This window comes from Silene latifolia, chromosome 8 (assembly GCF_048544455.1).
Source record: "Silene latifolia isolate original U9 population chromosome 8, ASM4854445v1, whole genome shotgun sequence".
In the NCBI taxonomy this organism is placed as follows: Eukaryota; Viridiplantae; Streptophyta; class Magnoliopsida; order Caryophyllales; family Caryophyllaceae; genus Silene; species Silene latifolia.
Window position 1 is genome coordinate 87,348,987 of NC_133533.1, and position 23,416 is coordinate 87,372,402.

Genomic DNA, 23,416 nt, shown 5'->3' on the forward strand with positions numbered 1-23,416 from the left:
GAATGAAGTAAGACTAATATAGTAATTGAATACATTGAATACGTGTCTCTCCATTTCAAATTTATTTATCATTTGATGGTTTTTTTTTGTAAGATTTATCCGTCAATGTTGTTTCGATACTATTACTACAACTAAAAGGCCAAGAATAACGAATAGGCTAAAAACCTTAGCATAATTATTGGAACAAAAATAGATAGGTTAATATCAATTAAAATGATCGACGACATAAAAATACATCCTCAATATGGTGATTACTCAATTCAGGAGCTTCAGATTTGATCATCAATATGAACACATCCTCCAACATCAAATATTAACTGATATTGAACTAATATCTGAAATAAAAATATTGATAATTCTTAAATTGTGTTATGTACTCACTGATTGTCATGTATTAATAATTAAAATAGAAAAATCTCCCAAAAAAAAATTCCAAGAAAAAAATGAGAAACATCATGCCACCTCTTAAAAAATCCACCTACTTGTCGATTGTCATTTGCACTTATTGATCTCCAAGTATGTCATGTTGCTGAAAAATTCAATGAATTGTACAAATTAGTATTATGCCAAAATCAATTGTACACGAAATGCAAAATTCCATAAGATATACCGAGTATATGTAAAATATTGTGAAATGAGTTTTGTATTAATAATTAAAATATAAAAATCTCCCAAAAAAAAAGAAATTTCAAGAAAAAAAAAAGAGAAACATCATGCTACCTCTTAAAAAATCCACAAATCTCCCAAAAAAAAAGAAATTTCAAGAAAAAAAAATGAGAAACATCATGCTACCTCTTAAAAAATCCACATACTTGTCGATTGTCATTTGCACATATTGATCTCCAAGTATGTTATGCTCCTGAAAATTCAATCAATTGTACAAATTAGTATTATGCCAAAATTATTGTACATGAAATACAAAATTGCATAAGATATACCGAGTATATTTAAAATATTATCAAATAAGTTGGACCAATATAGTAAAATCTTATAGGATTAATTGATAGGAATACTCTGAACTATGAGTATGCTGCTCAAAATACTCCAAACTTTATTTTAACTACCAATATAACGAACTAATGCCCTTTTTCGCTTTGAATAGAATAGGTTGTTTCGTTAACTTATTGTAGCAGGTCATTCTTTTTTTGTACCCATTTTTTTTTCATTTATGAATCTTCATCTTCTTCCTTATGAGTCTTCATCTTCTTTCTTTACCCCTTATTTCCTCCTTCTCCATTCTTCATCTTCTTCCTTTACAAATTATATCTCTGTCTTCCTTTTTTTTTTTTTTTTTTGATAAAGAGTAAGTATTATATATATCTAAAATGGAAAATCGAACAATATACAATTTAATGTTGCCAGAATGAACCAACAATTTTAAAGTTAAATCACACATCAAACAAAAACCCCTTAAATCTCTCTCAGTAATCCATCTTTGGGCAATCTCTTGATTATTTTTGGGGTAATAGTCGATAATATCTTTAGGAAATCTCTTTGATTATAATCGATGAGTAGTTCAAACCCAGCATCACCTGGATCAGCTGATCCTTCTGCTACCCGCAGAAATTCCAAGCGTCCCAAATGTATTTCCCTTTTTTTCTTTTAATTTTACTTTTAATTTTTGCTCTTTCTATGCTATTATTTGTGTTATTCAGTTGTACGGAGTACTTGTTTTGAGATTTACCATCAATGATTTCGTTACTGCTTGATTGTCGTTGTTTGTGAACTGAATAATTATTGGCCTCCGACGATCTTCAATTTATTGTGACTTTGACGGTGTGTGTTGAATTGAGATGTAGTATGTTCATGATGAGATGCTATTTTGTTGTGGCGAGGTTGACTTGAAGTGGTACGGGGTGGAGAGAGGTCGTGGTGCGCGGGTTTGGATACCATTGATGAATCGGTTTTCGGTGAGAAGGATGATTGGCGGTTCTGACAATATGGGTTGGGTTAGGGTGGTAGAAAGTGGTGCAAGGCGGATTTAAATCAATAATGGAGTTGTGTGTGCTTGAGAAGAGGGTGAGCTTTAATGGTTTAGGTGAACACAGAAAGAAGAAGAGAAAGAGAAAGGGGGTTAGAGGAGTGTTAGAAATTTTTTCACCTACAAAGCAGGTAGCCGGTCACATATTATAATAAAAGCGAAGGAGAGCATTAGTTGGTTATATTGGTAGTTAAAATAGAGTTTGGAGTATTTTGAGCAGACCGCCCATAGTTCAGAGTATTCCTATCAATTAATCCAATCTTATATTGGAAAAGGGAACATGAGAAGAACGAATGAGTTGTAGGCTGGTAAAAAATTATAATAAAAATGCATGTCTATTATCTTGCTCATGGAATAGACATTAATCTTCTACAATTATAATAAAAGTTTATTGTCTTCTTTAATTTTTTTTAATATTATAATTATAAGAATAAATATTAGGGGACATAAAAGAAAATAATTATGATATGATGAGACTTGTAATATGGCTTCTTGAAATCATATGGTTATATCACATGTCATTTAAAAATATACTCAATGTTAACCTTTTTATACTATTATTATTATATAAATTTTAAATAAATAGATAAATGTATACTTTAATTTTATGAGTTGTATTAATATGAATAAATTTAACTGATTCACTAACATATATGTTCTCTTCCAAAAATTCCAATTAAAATGTGAAATATAAATGTAAATTATGAAACTTTTATGTGAATTTTGGTAAGTTACATCTTTTTTTGGTTTTTTTAGCTCATCAAATTTTTAATATATACATTTGATTTAAGAATATTAATGATGTCTTTTGATTTTCTTTATTTGTATGTTATACAATATGTAATGACATTTTTGTATGGACTTTTAGTAATCATTCATTTAAAAAAAAATCAAATAATCAATAATCTAATATTAATTAATAAATAATTAAATAATCAATAAAAATTAATAGAAATTAATGGGGTATAAAATATTAAATATTAATGCCATGTGAAATTAAATTAAATGGTATAAATAACTTTTTAACTATATAGTATAGATAGATGTCTACGTGGAGAACAATGGGGCAGACGTGTGTCAATTTTAACCAAGGTGACAATGTGAATGTCTATGTGGCTTTTCCACATCCCATGTGGCATTGTCTAGTTGGCCTTTTTAGGATGCCTTTTAATAATATTTATAGATGTAATCTTTTAACACTTAAATATTACAATTAATAATATAATATACACTGCACTTTTGAGTAGTATACTACCATTCTATCAAAATATAATGGGTCCCATAATTACTAGTTAGTTAAAATTATAACTTCTTGTAACTTTAAATAACTAATTACTTCTACCTCAAAACTTATATAATACCTCAACTAATTTAGTAATTTAACACTTAATTACTAAATTAAATCTTATTTAATCACATTACAATAAGACGCAAAATTGCACTCCCATAATTAAGGAATTAATTAACCTGTATCGCATACAATTAATTAAATATCTATTTGGGCCTCATCCTATAGGTGTGACCTAAAGGGATCAACTGACCACCACCGTCACACGACAGTAATGTCAAACTCTAGTTAGCCAATCATTACCGATTAATGACGGTCAGTCGACTGTATAAAGAATCATCCCTCACATATTCTTAGTATGAGATTTAATAATGATATTTAAATCATTTGATCGCACTATTGTTGAGGACACATTTCCCAACACAACGTTCGTAAGCACGGTGCAGGGTGGACCTCAAAAGAATAGTGGCAAGCTGTTCATGGTGGACAAACATGCAGCTGAGGAGGATGCGCAAGTCGTCACTGGTACTTTTCTCGTTAATAATACGTCGACCTTTGTTTTATTTGATTCGGGGGCTACACATTCTTTTGTATCTAGGGGACATGCTTTGACAATGGGTTTGGGGGAGTATGAGTCTGTAAAAGATAATGTTGTCATACCATCGGGAGAGTCGGCTTCTTGTGAGAGATTGTATAAAGAAGTGTCTATGGTTATTGGGGAAGTTAAACTTCCGGTTAATTTGTTTGAGTGTTCTATGAGAGGGTTTGAGGTCATCATCGGGATGGACTGGTTGGGTAAGTATAAAGGTAGTATAGATTGCCATCAGAAAAAGGTGACTTTGTGGGGTCCTAATGGAACTAGAGTATCTTATAGGGGGTTTGTGGTCAAGCCAAAATTCAAGGCTATTGCAGTTATAACCTTTAAATCTTACCTGAGGAAGGGGTCCCATGTTTCTTTGTCACATTCGGGATAGTCGATCGGAGGAACCTACAGTAACAGAGATACCGGTTTTTGTATCGCTTTGTATTGCAAAATGCCCCGAATTGGCTACTTTGGTTTGTTTTATCTTAATTGCAGAAATGGACCTGGAAGTAGCGGAATCGTCCCTTATTCGTCCCATTTAGCATGCATTGTAAGGAGACGGAGATCTTAGAGTAGAGGTCGTTAGGGGTGGGCACCGGTCCAAAACCGACCGACCGACCGAACCGTTTGGACCGAACCGAATCGACAAAATTCATGGACCGACCGGACCGATTACAAAAATTCCGGACCGGGACCGGACCGGAAAAATTCCGGTCCAAGACCGGACCGGACCGGTTGGACCGGAATTACCCACTTTTTCAAATTCCGGTCCAAAAATTCCGGTTCATTGGACCGGATCGGACCGGTTGGACCGGAATAAAAATACAATTTTAAGAAAAAAAATGCAAATAACAATAATTCCGGGCATTCCGGTCCAAACCGGTCCGGACCGGACCGGACCGGAAACCGGAATCTTGGAAAATGGTGGACCGGAGACCGGACCGGAATTTTTAATTCCGGTTCCGGTCCACTAGATTCCGGTCCGGACCGGTCCATTTTTCCGGTCCGGACCGGATTATGCCCACCCCTAGAGGTCGTACCTCGGGATGCGTGAAGGGAGGTCAATGGAAGCTGCCAAGACGAGTTGAAGGCTGTTCTCAGTGGAAAGCACTCGATCGAGAGGTTCTGGAAGTCGATCGAGTACTTTGGCAGATATTAGAGTTCGATCGAGTGGTTCTTTGTACTCGATCAAAATGCGCTTTATTGAAAGAGTTCGATCGAGAGCCCTTTCTATTCGATCGAACAGTTTGGCTGGGGAAGACCTCGATCGAGTAGTCTGAAAGTACTCGATCGAGTAGTTTGCTGTGTTACACGGGTTTTAGTAATCCGTGATAGGTTTAATTATGTTAATTTTCACTCCCCTATATAAGGGAGTCGTCATTAGGTTATAAAACATCTCTTAGCTACGCTTTACATACTTCTTAATCTCTGAACTTCTCTTAATCACTTCAGAACTTTTTCTCTTAATTACGGTGGATTGTTCTTTATGCCGGATTCATTTGGATTGTAATCTTTCCTTTCTCTTAATCTTAATCTTAATACTTTGCTTGTTTTTATTTCTTGTTCTCTTATTGTTATTCTTGTTCTTATGCTTATTTATTATTCTCTTGCTATGTCTCTAGTTAGTATGCTTATTGTTATTATTGTTGATTGCCTTAAGAACATGAGTAGCTAATCTCCATATGTTAGGATTAGGGGATCCATGGTAGGGATGAGACGATGTAGTAAATAGACTAGATACTTTACTTGTGAGAATCTGTCACCATAGCAATATAACTGTAACATATTTAGTTGAGTGCGCGCTTCTAAATAACATTAATTTGGTTAACTTTGTTCCTGGATCGGAAGATTGGAATAAACAGACCTGCTATGAACAGTAGACTACCCTAATGAGGACGGAAGTTAAGTTAGTGGAATTCTAGGGTGGATAGCAGACCGGAAGGACCTTTCCCTTGCCCTTCTCATAGTAAATTGTCTAGGCTATTTGCATTGAGTCGATAAACTGCCATGGTGAACCGAAATCCTGACATACCTCTTTTATCTGATCACTTATATCTCAATTTCTCACTTTATTGCTCTTGCTTTATTTCTCTTGACCTTTGATCCTTAGTAGTTTAGAAAACCAATTTAAAACCCCCCATTTGTGACTTAGATAGACGGACTTTCAGATAGATACCTTGCCTCCCTGTGGAGATCGACCCTACTTATCATTAGCTTCTGTTAGTTATATTTAGGTATTTATTTTTGGTACATAACGACCGTATCAAGTTCGTTGATGTTTTTCCAGATGAGATTCCAGGGTTACCACCAAAGAGGGACAACAATTTTAGTGTGGAGTTGAAGCCGAGAATGGGACCTATATCTAAGGCTCCGTACCAGACTATACTGAAAGAATTGGAAGAGTTGAAGAAACAACTGGATGATTTGTTAGAAAAGGGGTACATTCGACCTTGTGTATCACCGTGGAGAGCACCGGTGTTATTTGTAAAGAAGAAGGATGGTAGTATGAGGCTATGCATCGACTACATGGAATTGAACCATGTCACGGTGAAGAACAGGTATCCGTTGCCGTGAATTGATGACTTATTCGATCAGTTAAGTGGAGCTGGGATGTTTTCCAAGATCGATCTGAGGTCGGGGTACCATCAGTTGAGATCCGAGATGAGGATGTTCCTAAGACAGCTTTCAGATCACAGTATGGTCACTATGAGTACGTGGTGATGCCTTTTGGGTTGATTAATGCACCAGTTGCATTCATGGATATGCTGAATCGGATCTTCAGTCCTTTCTTGGACCAATTTGTGGTGGTCTTCATTGACGACTTTCTAGTATATTCCAAGACTAAAGAGGAGCATGCGAAGCATCTACGATTGGTATTGCAGAAACTACGCGATAACCAGTTGTATGCTAAGTTGTCCAAGTGCGAGTTTTGGTTGGAGAGGGTAGCTTTTCTGGGCCATGTGATTTCAAAGGATAGGGTGTCTGTGGATCCTAACAAGATTGCAGCAGTGTCAAATTGGGAAGCACCGAAAAATGTGGCTGAAATTCGGAGTTTCTTAGGCTTGGCTGGTTACTACAGGAGGTTCGTGAAAGACTTTTCTACTATTGCTAGGCCGATGACAGTTTTGATGAGGAAATTAAAGAGAACCGTTTTCGCTGGGATAAGAGTTGTGAAAAAGCGTTCCAAACTTTAAAAGATGGTTTAACTACAACTCCTGTCTTAGTACTACTTGACGGGAGTGAGAACTTTGAGGTTTATACTGACACTTCGAAGAATGGTCTGGGTTGTTTTTTAATACAAAATGAGAAGGTCATTGCTTATGCATCGAGACAACTGAAAACTTATGAGGAGAACTACCCTACTCATGACTTGGAGTTGGGAGCCGTTGTGTTTGCTCTAAAGATTTGGAGACACTACCTCTACGGGACAACTTTTTAGGTGTTCTTAGATCATAAGAGTTTGAAATACATTTTCACTCAAAAGGAGCTGAATATGCGACAGAGGAGATGGATTGAGCTGATAAGGGACTATGATATAGAGATAATCTACCATGAGGGAAAGGCTAATGTTGTAGCTAACGCGTTGAGTAGGAAGAGTGTGCATTCCTTATGCAATGCTTTGTCACTAATGCAGCTAAAAGATGAAGTGACTAAGATGGGTATACATATGATTCGCAAAGGGGACACCATCGGCGATTTGACAGTGGAACCACGGTTTTATGATAACTTGAGACAGACACAATTGCTTGATCCTAAAATTCAAGAATGGAGAGAAAGGATAGGCAACAACAATATTTTGAGATTCTCGCTTCACGAGGATGAGAGTGTTCGGTATGATGGTAGATGGTGAGTTCCTGAGGATGCGGAGATGAGAAGGGCGATCATGATTGAGGCTCATTGCACTCCTTATTCAGTGCATCCGGGTGGTGACAAATTGTACAAAGACTTAAAAAAGACCTTTTGGTGGCCCAGGTATGAAGAAAGATGTCACAGAGTTTTTAGCTAGATATTTGACTTGTCAGAGGGTCAAGGGTGAGCAACGAAGACCGCAAGGTAAGGTTTAGTCAGTTGAGGTACTAGAGTGGAAATGGGAATCTAATAATTTCAATGGATTTCATTGTGGGGCTACCGGGGACTCAGCAGGGCAACAACATGATTTGGGTAATTGTGGATCGACTGACCAAGTCATCTCACTTCATTCCAATGAAAGACACATGGAGCAAGCTACAACTGGCTACTGGTTACCGAAAGCATGTGCACTACTACAGAATTCATCAAGGACATCAGTGGATGGACATCGGATTTTTGAAAAAACAGATGTAATAAGTTTGCACATCGGATTTTTATAAAAGTCTGATGTAATTATATTATATGGACATCGGTTGTTATTTTCAACCCATGTCCATTATAATGGACATCGGATTAAATTACAACCCATGTCCATATAATCCTCAATTTGGGCGCAAAATAAAAACAATTCCCCCGCCCCAAATTATTTTCACTAGCATACTGAGACAAACCCAAACCCTTAGCTTATTACTCGATCATCCCTTTCTTCTCTATACATCCTTCATCCCTTAGCTTCTTCACTTCAAAACCCGATCAAAAACCCAAAATCCTAGCTACTGCTGCTGCTTCATCGTTCATCCCTTCTTCTCTCATCACCGGCGACATCATCCTTCTTCTCTTCACCGCGATATCATCGATCTTCGTTCTCATCACCTCGCGACATCAAACCCTAGCTGCTGCTTCTTCTGCTTCGTTCTTCGCTCTTTATTATTAGGTAATTAATCTTCCCCTATCATTTATATATTTATTCTCGATCATTTTATGGTTTATTTGAATATTTTACTGAAATGGTTTTTGATTTGTTTGTAATTTTGACTGAAGAATGAATTATAGGGTTATAATTTAATTGATAATCTAATTGGGGGTTTATTATTATACATTGCTATTATTGTATTACATGCATTTATATTCCTGGTTTATATATGAATGATACTCGTTGTTAGTTGAATTCTTTGTTTGTTTAAGTGATGAATTTGTGTATAAGCGGATGAGCATTGTATTAATTATTTTGGCACCTTTCTTTGCTTGAATTTTGCCATTTAGTTTTTTAATAATCATTCGAAAAGTTTCAAACTTGACTATTAGATTATCAAACTTATCATTCTAATGTTTAGTTGAATTGGGTCTCTTTTGATGTGGTTGTATGAGCGATTAGTTGGTAGTTACGTGAATGTATGGTCTGTGAAAGAATGTATGTGAATGTATGCTCAAATTGGGGGTTTCTATGGTCTGTGATTAGCATGTGTGAATGTGTAGTGAATGTATGGTCTGTGATTAGCATGTTTGAAAATCTGCTTACTATTTTTGATCAATACTGTTGTAGCATAAAAAGCATGTAAATAAACAAAGTAAGGAGTAAAAGTAAGGTAGAATGTTAATTAAGGAGTAGAGAGTTAAGTAATTAGGTGAAGTGATGAACTCTGAAAATAGTAAGCAGATTTTAACCCTCTTCCCTATTATTGCAGTAAATTTGGAGTATGGATATGGATCGCGAATGGATGTTTGTTGATCGTTTGGATTCAAGATATAGGGAAGGGGTGGAATATTTTGTTAGACATGCTATGAATAATGCAGAGAATGTGGAACAACTTTTCTGTCCATGTGTTAAATGTGGGAATAATGAGTATGTTGATGCGGTAGAATTGGAAAGTCACCTCCTAATTAATGGTATTGACAAGAGTTATACAAGGTGGATCTGGCATGGGGAGGATGTGCTGCCCACTTTGTGTAGTAATTTAGGGGATGATAGCGACTTTGAGGGAGAGGATTTTGATGAAAATGTTGATCGAGTAGACAATCTTATAAATGATTTGAAAAAATCCGCTGTAGACCCAAGTGAAATTGAGATGTTTGATAGGTCATTTTGGTGATGCAATAAAACCCTTGTACCCTGGTTCAACTTTCACACGCCTATAAGCAACTTTAAAATTGTATAGTTTAAAGGCTAAAAATGGATGGAGTGATAAAAGTTTCACAACTTTGCTTGAGTTTTTGGGTCAGATGTTACCGGAAGGCAATGAACTCCCTAGGCGTACGTATGATGCTAAGAAAATTTTGTGTCCAATGGGAGTTGATTATGTAAAAATACATGCATGTCGTAACGATTGCATTTTGTTTCGGAAAGATTATAAAGAATTAGACAAATGTCCAAAGTGTGGGAGTTCACGTTATAAGTTGCCGAAAAAGAATTCCACAAATAGTAAAGGTGTCCCAGTTAAAGTCTTGTGGTATCTTCCCATTATCCCAAGATTTAAAAGAATGTTTGCAAATTTAAAAGAGGCGAGAAACTTAATTTGGCATGCTGGTGGTGATGGTAGAATTTTAGATGACAAAATTCGTCATCCTGCCGATTCAACTCGGTGGAAAAGCATAGATCATTTGTTTCCCGAATTTGGGTCCGATGCTAGAAATTTAAGGCTTGGACTATGTACTGATGGTATGAATCCATTTGGTAATCTAAGTAGTCGATGGAGTACGTGGCTGTTTTTTGCTAACAATTTATAATTTGCCTCCTTGGTTATGCATGAAACGTAAATATCTTATGTTGTCACTACTAATTTCCGGGCCTAAGCAACCTGGAAATGACATAGATGTTTACTTGGAACCATTGATGGATGATTTAAAGTTATTATGGGATGAAGGGGTAGAGTTATATGATGCTTATCGTGGTGAGACTTTTAACCTACGTGCCATGATATTTTGCACCATTAATGACTTCCCGGCATATGGCAACCTATCTGGTTATCTTTGTGAAAGGGGCTAAAGCTTGCCCAATTTGTGAGGAGGATACAATTTCTGATCGTTTAGTTCATGGAGGAAAGAATGTGTACCTTTGTAGCAGAAGGTTGCTCCACCGCTCACACCCTTATAGGAAAAAAATGAAGCCATTTAATGGAAAACAAGAACTTAGAAACCCTCCAAAAATTTTAAGTGGGAAAGAGGTTTATGAGAAAGTGAAAAACATTGAAAATAATTTTGGAAAACCTTATAAGAGAAGTGATGGGACCTTATATAAAAAGAGGTCTATATTTTGGGATTTACCATATTGGAAACATTTGTCCGTGAGACATTGTATTGATGTCATGCACGTGGAGAAAAATGTGTGTGAGAGCCTTATTGGCACACTTCTCAACATCCCTGGTAAAACAAAGGATGGTGTCAAAGCAAGACAAGATATGGCTGCTCAAAATATACGACCAGAACTAGCACCACAAATTAGAGGGTCAAGGACCTATTTACCCCCACTTTGTTATACTTTGTCACGAAATGAAAAAAAAAGTGTGTGTGAATGTTTACATGGGGTGAAGCTTCCGCAACGCTATTCATCGAACATAAGAAATCTTGTGTCTATGAAAGACTTAAAACTGGTGGGTTTGAAATCACATGATTGTCACACTTTAATGCAACAATTACTACCCGTTGCGCTTCGTGGAGTTCTGCCTAATCATGTTCGGGGAGCTATTATTCGACTTTGCTATTTTTTCAATGCAATATTTAGCAAAGTTGTTGACTCAGATACGTTGAATACATTACAACGAGATGTTATTACTACTATGTGTGAACTTGAGATGTTTTTCCCTCCTTCCTTTTTCGATATAATGCAAAGACTTAGTAGTACATTTGGTGAGGGAAATTAAGATTTGTGGACCGTTATTTTTAAGAAATATGTATCCATTTGAGCGATATATGAAGCCTTTAGCCGCCTATGTAAGAAACCAAAACAGGCGAAAGGTTGTATGATTCAGGTTATATTGCGAGAAGAGGCCCTACAGTTTGTCAATGAGTACATGTCCAATGTTGAACCTATTGGGCTTCCGACATCTCGACATGAAGGAAGACTACAGGACAAGGTACTCTTGGGAAAAAGTAGTAATCGCTAATCCGAAAACCCTTGATCGGGCACACTTTTATATTCTCCAACACATGGTGGATGTGCATCCATATTTAGAGAAGCATCAAACCCTTCTAAGTGCTCAAAATCCTTCTAAAGGAGAAAGGTGGTTAGCAATGGAGCATAATCGGTTATTTCGTAAATGGTTCTCTGATGAAGTAGATAACGAGTACATTACTTGAGCGTGAGAAAGTCTCTGATGAGGTAAGGTGGTTAGCACATGGACCTAGTTTTCATGTGTTAACTTATCAAGGTTATGACGTCAATGGGTACTCCTTTTACACTAAGGATCAAGATGATAGAAGTACTATGCAAAATAGTGGAGTAGCTTTGATGGCTATGTCAATGAGTGTTGCTAGTGCTAAAGATACTAGACCTGCTTATGATGCTCAGCCATACTTTGGGGTCATCAAAGAAATTTGGGAGTTAGACTACGTTCAGTTTAGGATACCTGTTTTCCGTTGTATGTGGGTTGAGCATAATAAGGGCGTTCGAGTTGATAGGATGGGTTTCACGTTGGTAGATTTCTCACGTGAAGGATACAAATCAGAGCCGTTCATTATGGCTAATCAGGCAAGACAAATCTTTTATATTAAAGATCCAGAGGATGAGAAGTGGTCGATTGTCCTTCATGGTAAGAAGCAATTTGTGGGTAAAGAAGCAATGGATGAAGTGGATGACGAATTGCCTCCTTTTTCTTCTGGATTGCCGCCTACGACTACTGATGATGTAGATGACTTTTATCTACGAGATGACCATGAAGAAGGGTTATGGGTTGACCTAGAAAAAATCAGTAGCTAGTTTTTGTTTGCAACTTTATGGGTTGACTTTTATGTTAAGACAATTGCTCTCACTCATTTTTCTTTTGTTTGTTATGTTTTTATTTTAAGACAAAGATTTTCATTTTAATGTCTTTCCTATTTTTAGTTGTTTAAGTCACTTACTTATCATTTATCATTAGAGCGTATTTTTTGGAGTAATTTGATTTGGAGAGTCAATTCACCCTAAAAAGCATCCTGCAGAGCACGGGTCGTTATTTTAAGTAATAGTCGTCTCTCAATCTGTACTTATTTTCACCTGTTCCTTACTTTAACATCTGACCTAATGTCTTCCTTATGTTCAATTACTTATGATTTTTATATCTATGAGAGCAATTGCATACATCTAGCTAGGAGGTAATTAAGTTTACCTTGTTTCAGTAAATTAGTTTTCTTCTTTGTACATGTTCGCCGTATTTTGTCCATTTTCTCGATCTGTTTTAATTTATTTTGATGCAGGTCATCATGGCTTCATCAGTACCATGTAGTAGTACAACTCGTCCAAGAAAGATCAAAAGCGTGGTGCTTATGAAGGAGTTGACAGCATTACGTGATCAAGGTAAAAAGCTTAAAGTACCATTTGATTCTGATGGTGAGCCAATTGAGAAGATTGGTGCTAAGTATACGAGTTATGTTGGTCTACTTGGACGCTCGAAAGTGCCAATTACCATTCGTACATGGAAGCATGTGGGAGAGGAGCTTAAGCGGAAGATTTGGGATGAGGTTTTGGTAAGATACTAATTAATTTTCCCGCTTATTATTAATGACAAATTTTGGACATTCGAAATCACATATGATGTTTTGGCATTTGTAGACGCTTTTGACATTCCAAAGACAAAGTACCAAAGAAGTTATCAAAATTGCAAATACCACGTGGACAAACTTTAAGTCAAAATTGACTGCAGTGTATGTTTATCGAAAACCCCCTAAAGGTCGAAAGTTGCCTGTTGAGACTGATCCGGTAAAGAAGTATCCTTACATCAAATCTGAAGTATGGAAGGAGTTTAAAGAGTCTCGACTGTCAGAAGAATTTAAAGTAAGTACTTAGATCCAGATTCGTTTATATTTTAGTATCATGCTGGTAGTAATAAATAAGTTCGTATTCTGCTAATAAGTCGCTCTCTTTTATTTTTGCAGGCTATAAGTAAGGTTGCTGCAGAGAGGCGAGTAAGAACAAGTACCCTCACGAATGTCTCGTGGAGGATATCGAAAAGCCAAGCGAAAATTGGAAGAAAAATTGAAAGCAAAATTGAAGATCAAAGAACAAGAAAAAGAGAAAGGAACGGGGATAGACGACTCAGCAGAAGAAAGTAGTCAAACCCCAACTATCATAAAACGAGGTGACTTATGGATAGAGGGAAGAGTAGGCAATGACGGAGCATGTATAAATTCGTAGACCGAAAAATAGTTGAAGAGCTGGTGAGTACTCCATTTCTGTTTATCACTACTCAAGAAAAATCATATATAATACTCCATGCCATGTGCTACAATTTAATGAAAATAATTGCAAACAAGAAGTGTTGAAGGAAAAGGTCAAGAAAGGAGAATTTGTACCTAGCGGAAAAGTTGATGAATTGACAAAAGCGCTTGGAACTGCTGAGCATTATGGTCGTGTTAGAGGTGTTGGGGGTCGAGTCGGGCATAAGCGAGACTTTGGCGGATGCAAACGAACTCGAGATGAGAGTACTACTGTCATTTCACCGAGTTTTTAGAGAAGCTTACAAAGCGATCACGAACAAGTGAGGTCAGAGGTTTATAAAGACTTTGAAAAAATGATGGGGGAGAAACAGACAAATGGGAATGTTAGTTATTCCGTTCACAATGAGAAAGACGCAGGTGAGGTCGAGATGAATTGCAACATGGGGGAATGTTAGTGATCATATTTCCGATCCATTTGATGCCATACCTGAGAAGGTAATTAAATCTAGCAACAATTGACTATGTTAGTGATCATATATATATTTACGAATTGATAATAAACATTTTACTTATGTTGCTGGTTGCTTGCTTGTCCATCGCTCCGCAGGATTTGAATGTGAGCTAGTCAAAAGATACTAATGACTTCACTAAGGTGGCACTTGGACGAGTATTCAAGACCACAAGTCGCATCGCTTGTCACGGTACAAAAATTGGAGCGAAAACGTTAAGGGTATGCATTTACGTTCTCATGTAAGGTAAGGATGACACACCATTACCTATACCAACCGAGGAATTTGCTATCTTGTTGGTGATGCCCTTGGTTCCTTTGAACTTTGGCCGAAAAATGGAATCACTTTACGCTACGTAAAGGTATGAAAGCCATACGATTAACCGTCTTTTTTAGTTCTTGCCACTCGAAAGCAAGCTCTAATAATTATAGGTGTAATTCTTTTTCCCAAGAATGTCGGAAAACCTGGAATCGAGAGAGGGGAGAAGACAGGGGGAGAGAAGATGGGGGAAAAGACGGGAAAAGATTACGGAAAAGACTCGCAACGACACACCTAAACCCAAAAGACGGAAGACATCTGGAACTTCTAATTCCCAAAAAGTAGAAAGTGGTAAAAGTAAGATAAGTGGTGGTGGATCAGTGACAAGATCAAACAACCAGTTGAAAGCGCTTTTGGACCAAAATTACGATTGTAGACGATTACTGGCAAGGGTAGTTAGTATGATGCGCGATAATCAAGTGACCGATGTTAATTTGATCGAGAATGTCCTAGGATCCAAGAAAAGGTTGCGCCTCGCCAAGGAAGACATAGCTTCATTGTTGAACATGAATAAGATCTCCCTTGGAGTCATTGACACTTTTCTTGGGTATGTATACTACAATTATTGCATCTCATTATTTAGTTTTGCATTGGTTATTCAATCAAAAACATCTACTTGTATTGGTTATTCAAACGCAACATCTACCGCCACCACGTCGAGTAGGTTTGCGAAGCTACTCGTTACGCTCGTTCCTTTAACTTTTAATCTGCTTCCATGGAAAAGGTTGATTATTTACCGTAAATGTTGGTTATACTTATACGTATATTGTTATAGGTACTTGGATAGCATCTCGTGACCAAAGAAATGTACGGGTTCTTATGTCCGAAATTATTTCACAAATAGGCTATGACTCGATAAAGCAAGAACCATACTTTCTAAAAGGATGAAAGACTTGAAAAGGAAATTTTACATCGCTCCATATTACGATGAGTAAGTGTTGATCAACCTTGCCTTTTAAATAAACAAAACTGTCACCATTTATTATTGATTATCATGTAAATAAGTTACAAATTATTTACAAAGTGATCATTGGATGCTCGTTGACTAGCGTTGCTGATCATAATCAAGTGCATTGGTTCGACTCACTAGGAAAGTCGGTCCGTCAAAGTTGAGATCTTTAATTAATGCGTAAGTTCATCTTAATAGTTCATTTATTGATATGCACATAAATAAATGTTCAACTGATTAGAACATTAAAAATGGCAACTATTATTGGCTGACAATCATTTATTTGAAACCATGTTTATATTTAGATCGGTAAGAGTATACGGCTACAATGGTGGGGAAAGAATGCGTTCTCAAGCACCGCAATGGCTGCAACATAATGTAAGTTGTTGCTTATTATGACGACAAATTCAATGTCTGATCATCAATCACTTTTAATTGACAAAGTCATGTTATTGGTTTAATTCTTGTCGAGTTGTTGTTTTAGTGTGCTCGTCAACAAGGTGTTGTAGAATGCGGATACTACGTCATGAGGTACATGCTGGAAATCATCACGCGTTCTAATCCAACAAAAGCTATCAATGAGGTCAGTTTCGACATTATAGCAAAACTCGGTATTTTTTCAAGTAATTATCCTACTTTGACCTGCTGCCTATACGCATTGTGGGCGAACCTCTTTGCGCAATTCAATGAGCTAGCTGCTGCACCCTCTTCCCTTAATTATTAGCTTATATGAAGCTGCCCTTGTGAGGCCATGTCCGACGCCCCATTGTCATTAATATGCATTACAGGTTTTTCAAGACACCACGCCATATTCACAAGAAGAATTAGATGAGGTTCGGGACTTGTGGGCGAACTATTTTCTCAATATCTAGTCGTAGATAGCTAGCTAGCGTAGTAATGTATTAGGTAGTTGCATTTTGAAAAACTGATTACATGATCTGCAAGACCATATGTTATGTTGGCTGGGATTTGTTATGCCCTTTGTTGTTGTTCGTTAGTTGTTGAATTCGGATGACGGAGACGGTTGCGTTGTATGTTGATTGGGATCGGTTTTTATTAATTGAAATCGATCATTTTGGTTGAATGGCAGTTGGCATGTTTTGTATTAATGTTTTGGCATTCAAATTGGTGTAATGCAATATGAATTGGCCTGCTCTTTTCAAATTTTTAAAAAAAAAAAAACAATATAAAGGACAGCGGATTTATAAAAGTTCGATGTAATTCTAGCTTCAAAGGACATGGGCTTTCTATAAAAATCTGATGTACATTACACATATGGACATCGGATTAATGTTAAAATCTGATGTTCATTACTCATATGGACATCGGATATATTTAAAAATCCGATGTGCATATATTAATGGACATCGGTTTAAAGTCCCATGTCCATTACACCCCATATGGACGGGACTGAACTCTACATCGGCCTATAATCCGATGTCCATGTGTCTAGAAGTCCGATGTCCTTCATGATTTCTGTAGTAGTGGTGGTAAGGTTGTATGGGGTACCTAAAGACATAGTGTCAGATAGGGATGCAAGATTCATATCGCGATTTTGGCAAGAATTGCAGGAGTTGATGGCTACTACTTTGAAGATGAGTACAACATTCCATCCCGCGATGGACGGATAAACCGAGCGAATTATAAAGACCTTGGAGGACATGTTGATGGCTTGTGTGATGGAATTTGAATTGGTGGTAGCTGGGAAGATAGGTTGGATTTGATCGAGTTCTCATATAATATCAGCTATCATACTAGTATTGGAATGACACCTTTTGAGGCTTTATATGGACGGATGTTTAGGAGTCTCATTTGTTGGGATGACAGTGCGGAGGCCATGGTTCTAGAACCAGAAATGGTACAGGAGATGGTTGAACAAGTGAAGTTGATTCGGCAAAAGATGAAGGCGACCCAGGAACGACAAAAAGAGTTATGCAGATTTACATCGCCGAGCGGTGGAGTTTCAGGTGGGTGACAAGGTCCTTTTAAAAGTGTCGCCTGTGAAGGGTGTCATGTGATTCGTTAAGAAAGGAAAGTTGAGTCAGAAGTACATTGGACCGTATGAGATTCTAGACCGTGTAGGCGAGGTGGCCTATCGATTGGCCTTACCACCGGCGCTTGATCGGGTGCCACTACTACAAAACTCGCTATGGACATCAGTCGATGGACATCGGATTATCTGGAAAACCGATGTACATAACATGCACATCGGTTGTTTGCAAAAACCCGATGTGCATATAATTATATGTACATCGGTTGCGTTAAAAAACGCATGTCCATTATTTTTTATTTTAAAGGACATGTGATATTTAATAAAACTCATGTCTATATAAAAATCATGGACATGAAACATTACATTTAACCGATGTGCATCTAAAGTAAAAATTATAGGCGGCAAAAATTATAGGCTGCTTATATTCTAAAACACATACATACCCCCACCCCACCCCACCCCCGATAACTCATACTCCGTATGTTATTTCTTAAAAATATACCCACAACTCCTCGTTTCTCTCTCGAACAACACTACAACGCCCATTTTCGCCGCCACCTGCAACACGACTCCGCCACTTGCAAACGACGTCGCCAGCTGCATTACCGACCACGCAAAGTCTTCTCCGGCACGACAGTAAGTCGCCACCATAACCACTGCTATACTAAAGTTCTGGACAATCAATCAGAAGGTATTTTTACGGGCAATCATTTCCTTCATATATTTATTTAATTTTTGCTTAATTTGCTTTAGGGTAAGGTTTTTCTGGGCAATTAATTGTTTTTCTGGGCAATCAATTGTGTTTGTTTCTGAGCAATCAATTTATTTAGGGTTAGGTTTAATTGTCTTGGCATATGCAATCGACTTGTTGTTAATTATGGAGTAGATTATAGTTGTGTTAAGTATTGACATATGCATCCACTTTTAACAATGAAATGAAACACAAGTATTTGCATAGTTCATTCATTCTCTAACTTCTACACTTTCTGCTGGGATTTTGTTGTTGATTAGGGGTATTTGGATCCGATTGACACGATACTATCTTTGTGTAGAACCGTCTTGCACAAAACCACGTGAGTGAGGAGTGAAATTAATGTTCTTTCGATCTAGTATGAAGTAGGATAAATTGGTTAATGTATAGCAAAATTGTTGCAGGGTTATGCTCCAAATTTGTGTAGTTAGTGGGATAGTTAGGGTGCAATTAACATGTTTTATTACTTGAAGGTTGACATTTAGTTATTTTAATGGTTATATAAAAGTCTTAGTTATATGGAAATTCATCAAGCCTTTCTCCCTATTCGTATTAGTTATGCGTGTAGTTCAGTCAAGACGTTATTTAGGTTTGTGTCGATGATAGAAATGTAATTTACTGGAGCACCACTGTTTGTTACTTTAGCAGTTTCAAAGGCATTTTTCTGATGTTTGAGAAGCTATCTTGTATAAAAATAGTTTCAAAGGCATTTTTGTTCTATATTTCGTAGTTGGCTTGTCTTGTGGCTTGTACTGACAAGTATAATTTTGTTAAGCGTTAAGCTTGTTGATCTTTGAGAACCGATAGTTTGTTGATACATTTGTTGGAATATGTTCCAAAATTTACTGCCTAGTGCCAATATTCTCAGAATATACATTTTGTTGGATTATGTTCCAACTTGTTGATCTTTGAGAACTGATTGCTGGACTATTGAGGGCTGTTAATAGGCTGCTGCAATATACTTTCTGAATTTTTGTTTTCCTGCAGCTAATAATCCAGTTCAGAGCATTTTCTTTGTCCATAACTTTCAATATCTTGAATAATACAGGCACTATAGTTACACACATGAAGTGAAGTACTGAATTTTGTATGTTGTATTGATGATTTGGTGTTTGCCATTAATTAATTCATTTGTAAATTTGGTGATTGAATGAAGTTGTTACTTGTTATCTGCCCTGCTCATAAATCTTAATTCAAGTTGGTTAATTGTGTTAGTAAACCATTTACTCATTTGCAGAACTCCCACGCAAAAGACGGGATAGAAGGCGAAGAAGAAATGTCAAAGTCGTATCTTGTAAGTTGTATGTTCATTGCTTTTTCCCAAGTTCTTATACTCCTTAATTACTATTTATCTAGATCTCAGTGAGTACAGTGATCTACAACTAGGAATTAGCATAAAATTTCAGCGGATTAACTGTTATGTGCATTATGGACACTACTTTTCAAGAGGGTAACCTATGTCTTGTCTCCTACAGTTGGTTTGAGGTTTGGCATCTTGAGTTGATTGCAGGTTTGTTTGTGCTAATATCTGTATCCAGATACACCTTACTAAACACCTGGCCAGATTTTGCCGAATCAAGTGAATCAACCAACATGCAGGTACTCCCAATTCTCTCTAGAGAAAAAGGACTATTTTCCCCTACAACATTGTCTCGTTACACCTTAATGGCTCCTAAAAATGATTGTATATTACTATAGCTCGAGTAACAGATGGAATATATGAAGGTACTTCAGTTAAACACGACGTTGTTAATTTCTCTCCTTCTCACATGGTTGTTCTTCCAACTTTCATTTTAATGATCTTCTGAAACTTTTCAGGAATCGCCATCGGAGGAGATGTCTTTCCTGGTTCAACTCTCTCAGATGACGTATTAAGGTTCAACATTATCCCACAGGTAACTAGGTTCCTACTCGCATAATCATTTTTCACCTGTTCTATGGGTAGACTTGAAGCTGTTGAAGCTGCGGAAGGAATTCTAATTACCTTCATAATTTGGACAGGTTAAGGCAGTAAGGCTTATGGAAGGGCTATGACGATTTATTGCTAATGAATATCTATTATGCAAAATTAGTAGTACTAATTGCCGCCATTTGGCCGAGGAGCTATGTTTTATATCGAGTTATGTTACAACTTGGTTTCTATTTTTGTTGATAGGTTAGTTGTCTTAATATATTTGTATCTTTTTGTAATTGACTTTAGATAATCGATTGATTGTATAAACATATTTGTTGGTTATTGAATCATCTTTTGCATTTGTGATCATGTGTAGTAATAATGTATTGGGTAATAATATAGTAATATATATATATATATATATATATATATATATTTTTTTTTTTTTATAAAAATTAATAATTATAAACATCGGATTTTTATAAAAAACCGATGTCTATATTTTACAATAGACATCAGACTATTTAGATATCTGATGCCTATGGCAAAGAATGGACATCAGACTTCCAAAAAGGCTGATGTCTATATGTCATATGGACATCAGATATATAGAGAAATCCGTTGTGCAAATTTTAATGGACATCGATTTAAAATCCGATGTGCATTACTCTATAATGGACATGACCAAACTCTACATCGGGTGTGTATCTGATGTCCATATACAAAAAAGTCCGATGTGCATAACAGGTTTTGTAGTAGTGTGCATAATGTTTTTTATGTTTCTCAACTCCGGAAGTATGTGACTGACCCATCTCACGTACTTGAGGTTGAACATATTGAATTGGATGAACACTCACTTATGTTGAAACACCGAAAGAGATCTTGGATCGAAAAGTGCGCAAGACAAGGAAGGGCGAAACTGTTTTACTTAAGGAGTTGTAGTCTAATCATAACGTTGAAGAGGCTACATGGGCAGCGGAGGAAGCTATAGGAGAGCGCTATCCTCATCTTTTTTATCAGGTATGGTTGGTTACGAGGTCATAACCGGTTTCTTTTAAGGGGGGTTAGGGATAGTTTTGGGATGTTTATAGATGTTTAATAAGTTTCGAGTCAGTTATAGGTTGTTTTTGAGTCGCTTTAGATTGTTTGGTCCTGTAGTTTTGCGTTGTGTCGGACTTGGGTGAACTTGCGTTGGACTTGGTTGAACTTTAGGGACGAAGTTCGTTTTTAAGGAGGGAAAACTGTAATACCACAAGTTTCTGATCATGGGTAACTCGGTCAAGTAGGGCTTACTCGGCCAAGTTGGCTGTCGGGGGTGTTAAGGTTGGGTTCTGGAATGCAGAACTCGATCGAGTATGTTTGTACTCGGTCAAGTTGGGCCTACTCGATCGAGTACGTTCTGTAATCAGTCGAGTTGTCGGTCTGACGGGGTTTTATCTGCGGTTTTGATTATAATAATTGGGGAAGTATATAAAGACGTCTTATCAGTTCTTAATCATTTTCTAATCATTCTTTTAAAACCTAAACAACGTACAACTTCTCTAATCATTCTAATCATTGCTAAAGCCGGATTTAAGGGGGTTTTACATCATTCTTTTGCGTCAATTCATCGGTAAGCATCATACTTTTGTCTTTATGGTTATAGTGTTATTATTGTTAAACCCTAATCAGATTTATTGGGGGTTTAGGATAGATTTTGATTGTATGATATGTGTATAGGTGACAAGTTCATAGAGGAGCCTTTCTGATTTGTCGCTGTGATTGTTTGGATTGCAAATAAGGTAGGGTTTCCTACTCAGTTGGCTGTATAATTTAATTGATTGTTTATGATTGATTATTGGCATATTATTGTTGTTGGAATTGATGGAGATTGGTTGGTTGGTATTGTTGGTTGGATGGTTGTTGTGGAACTATGTCGGGAGATGGTTCCATACACATGTTTACCCCTTGTGACTCCCGTCACAAGGGGGATGTGCACATTAAGGAGTTGGGATCGCTCGTTCCGATGAGAGGGGATTTGGTGGGGAAGGCTGCGGTCCCCCACTGGCGGTGTGGGTTACCTGGCAGAGCTACACGTACACTTTAGTGTGTAGTCAGTGGTTGATGATTGTTGGAGTTGGAGATCGGTTGTTGTTATATTGTTTCCGCTGCGTATATTGATTTGGTTATACAGTTGACTGACCCCTTTTTATGTTTTCAAAACTGTGGTGATCCATTCGGAGATGGTGAGCAGTTGGCTTAGCAGGTGATGATTGTTGATGATTGATGGGATAGCGCGCGGGGCATAAATGGGCGTTGTCATCACCGAGTTGTCATGTTGTTTTAGCCGACATTAGATCACCTTATGACTTTTGTTTCAGTTGTTCTTTTGGAGTTGTTTTTGAGACTTGTAAACTTCATCACATTCTTTTATTTAAGTTTGTTTTTTTATTGTTACTATGATGCGTACTAACTCGGGCAACCGAGATGTTAGCACCCTTATATGCTAAGGTGATCCTTGGTAAGACACTTTGGTATATGGGGGTGTTACAATATAATAATACTCCCTCCTATTCAAAATAACTGTCTCATTTGCCATTTCCGTCTATTCACATAATTGTCCTATTTGCCATATTTGGACATGTTTTTTGACTTTCCTACCCTTGACTCTTTTCTTTATTTACCACTCCAATCACCCCTAAACCATCATATTCAATACTTTTCATTATTTAACTCTTATATTCTTACCCCTATACAATACTTTTCATTATTTTAACTTCATTCCTTAATTTTCGTGCCATTGTCCAAATGGGACAGTTATTCCGAATAGGAGGGAGTATATAGTTTCTTTTTTATACTCATCATCTCTTTATTTTCACGTATAAACATAGAGTTGTTGGATGACGCCAAAATACAAACTAAACGTTTAAAGAAAATGGACTACATATTTCTTTTTAATTTGTCTCATTGAAGA

General features: G+C 36.9%; 1 protein-coding gene and 2 long non-coding RNA genes across 4 annotated transcripts; all 3 read left to right on the forward strand.

The window, feature by feature from the left end:
* Window positions 1–9,404: 9,404 nt before the first annotated feature.
* On the forward strand, window positions 9,405–10,425 carry LOC141595463 (uncharacterized). Its single transcript, XM_074415430.1, has 2 exons — window positions 9,405–9,769; window positions 9,858–10,425. Exons 1-2 carry the CDS (start codon window positions 9,405–9,407, stop codon window positions 10,423–10,425), a joined length of 933 nt encoding a protein of 310 aa, XP_074271531.1.
* Window positions 10,426–15,975: 5,550 nt separating this feature from the next.
* Window positions 15,976–16,907, forward strand: LOC141594452 (uncharacterized). Its single transcript, XR_012522211.1, has 4 exons — window positions 15,976–16,005; window positions 16,131–16,203; window positions 16,310–16,408; window positions 16,614–16,907. It is a non-coding gene; the product is annotated as an uncharacterized LOC141594452 (long non-coding RNA).
* A 2,598-nt stretch (window positions 16,908–19,505) lies between these two features.
* LOC141594453 (uncharacterized) lies at window positions 19,506–20,657 on the forward strand. Of its 2 annotated transcripts, none has more exons than XR_012522213.1 (4): window positions 19,506–19,870; window positions 20,080–20,168; window positions 20,388–20,464; window positions 20,571–20,657. It is a non-coding gene; the product is annotated as an uncharacterized LOC141594453 (long non-coding RNA). The 2 variants fall into 2 exon arrangements; XR_012522212.1 differs by having other exon boundaries at window positions 19,506–19,863.
* Window positions 20,658–23,416: the final 2,759 nt, after the last annotated feature.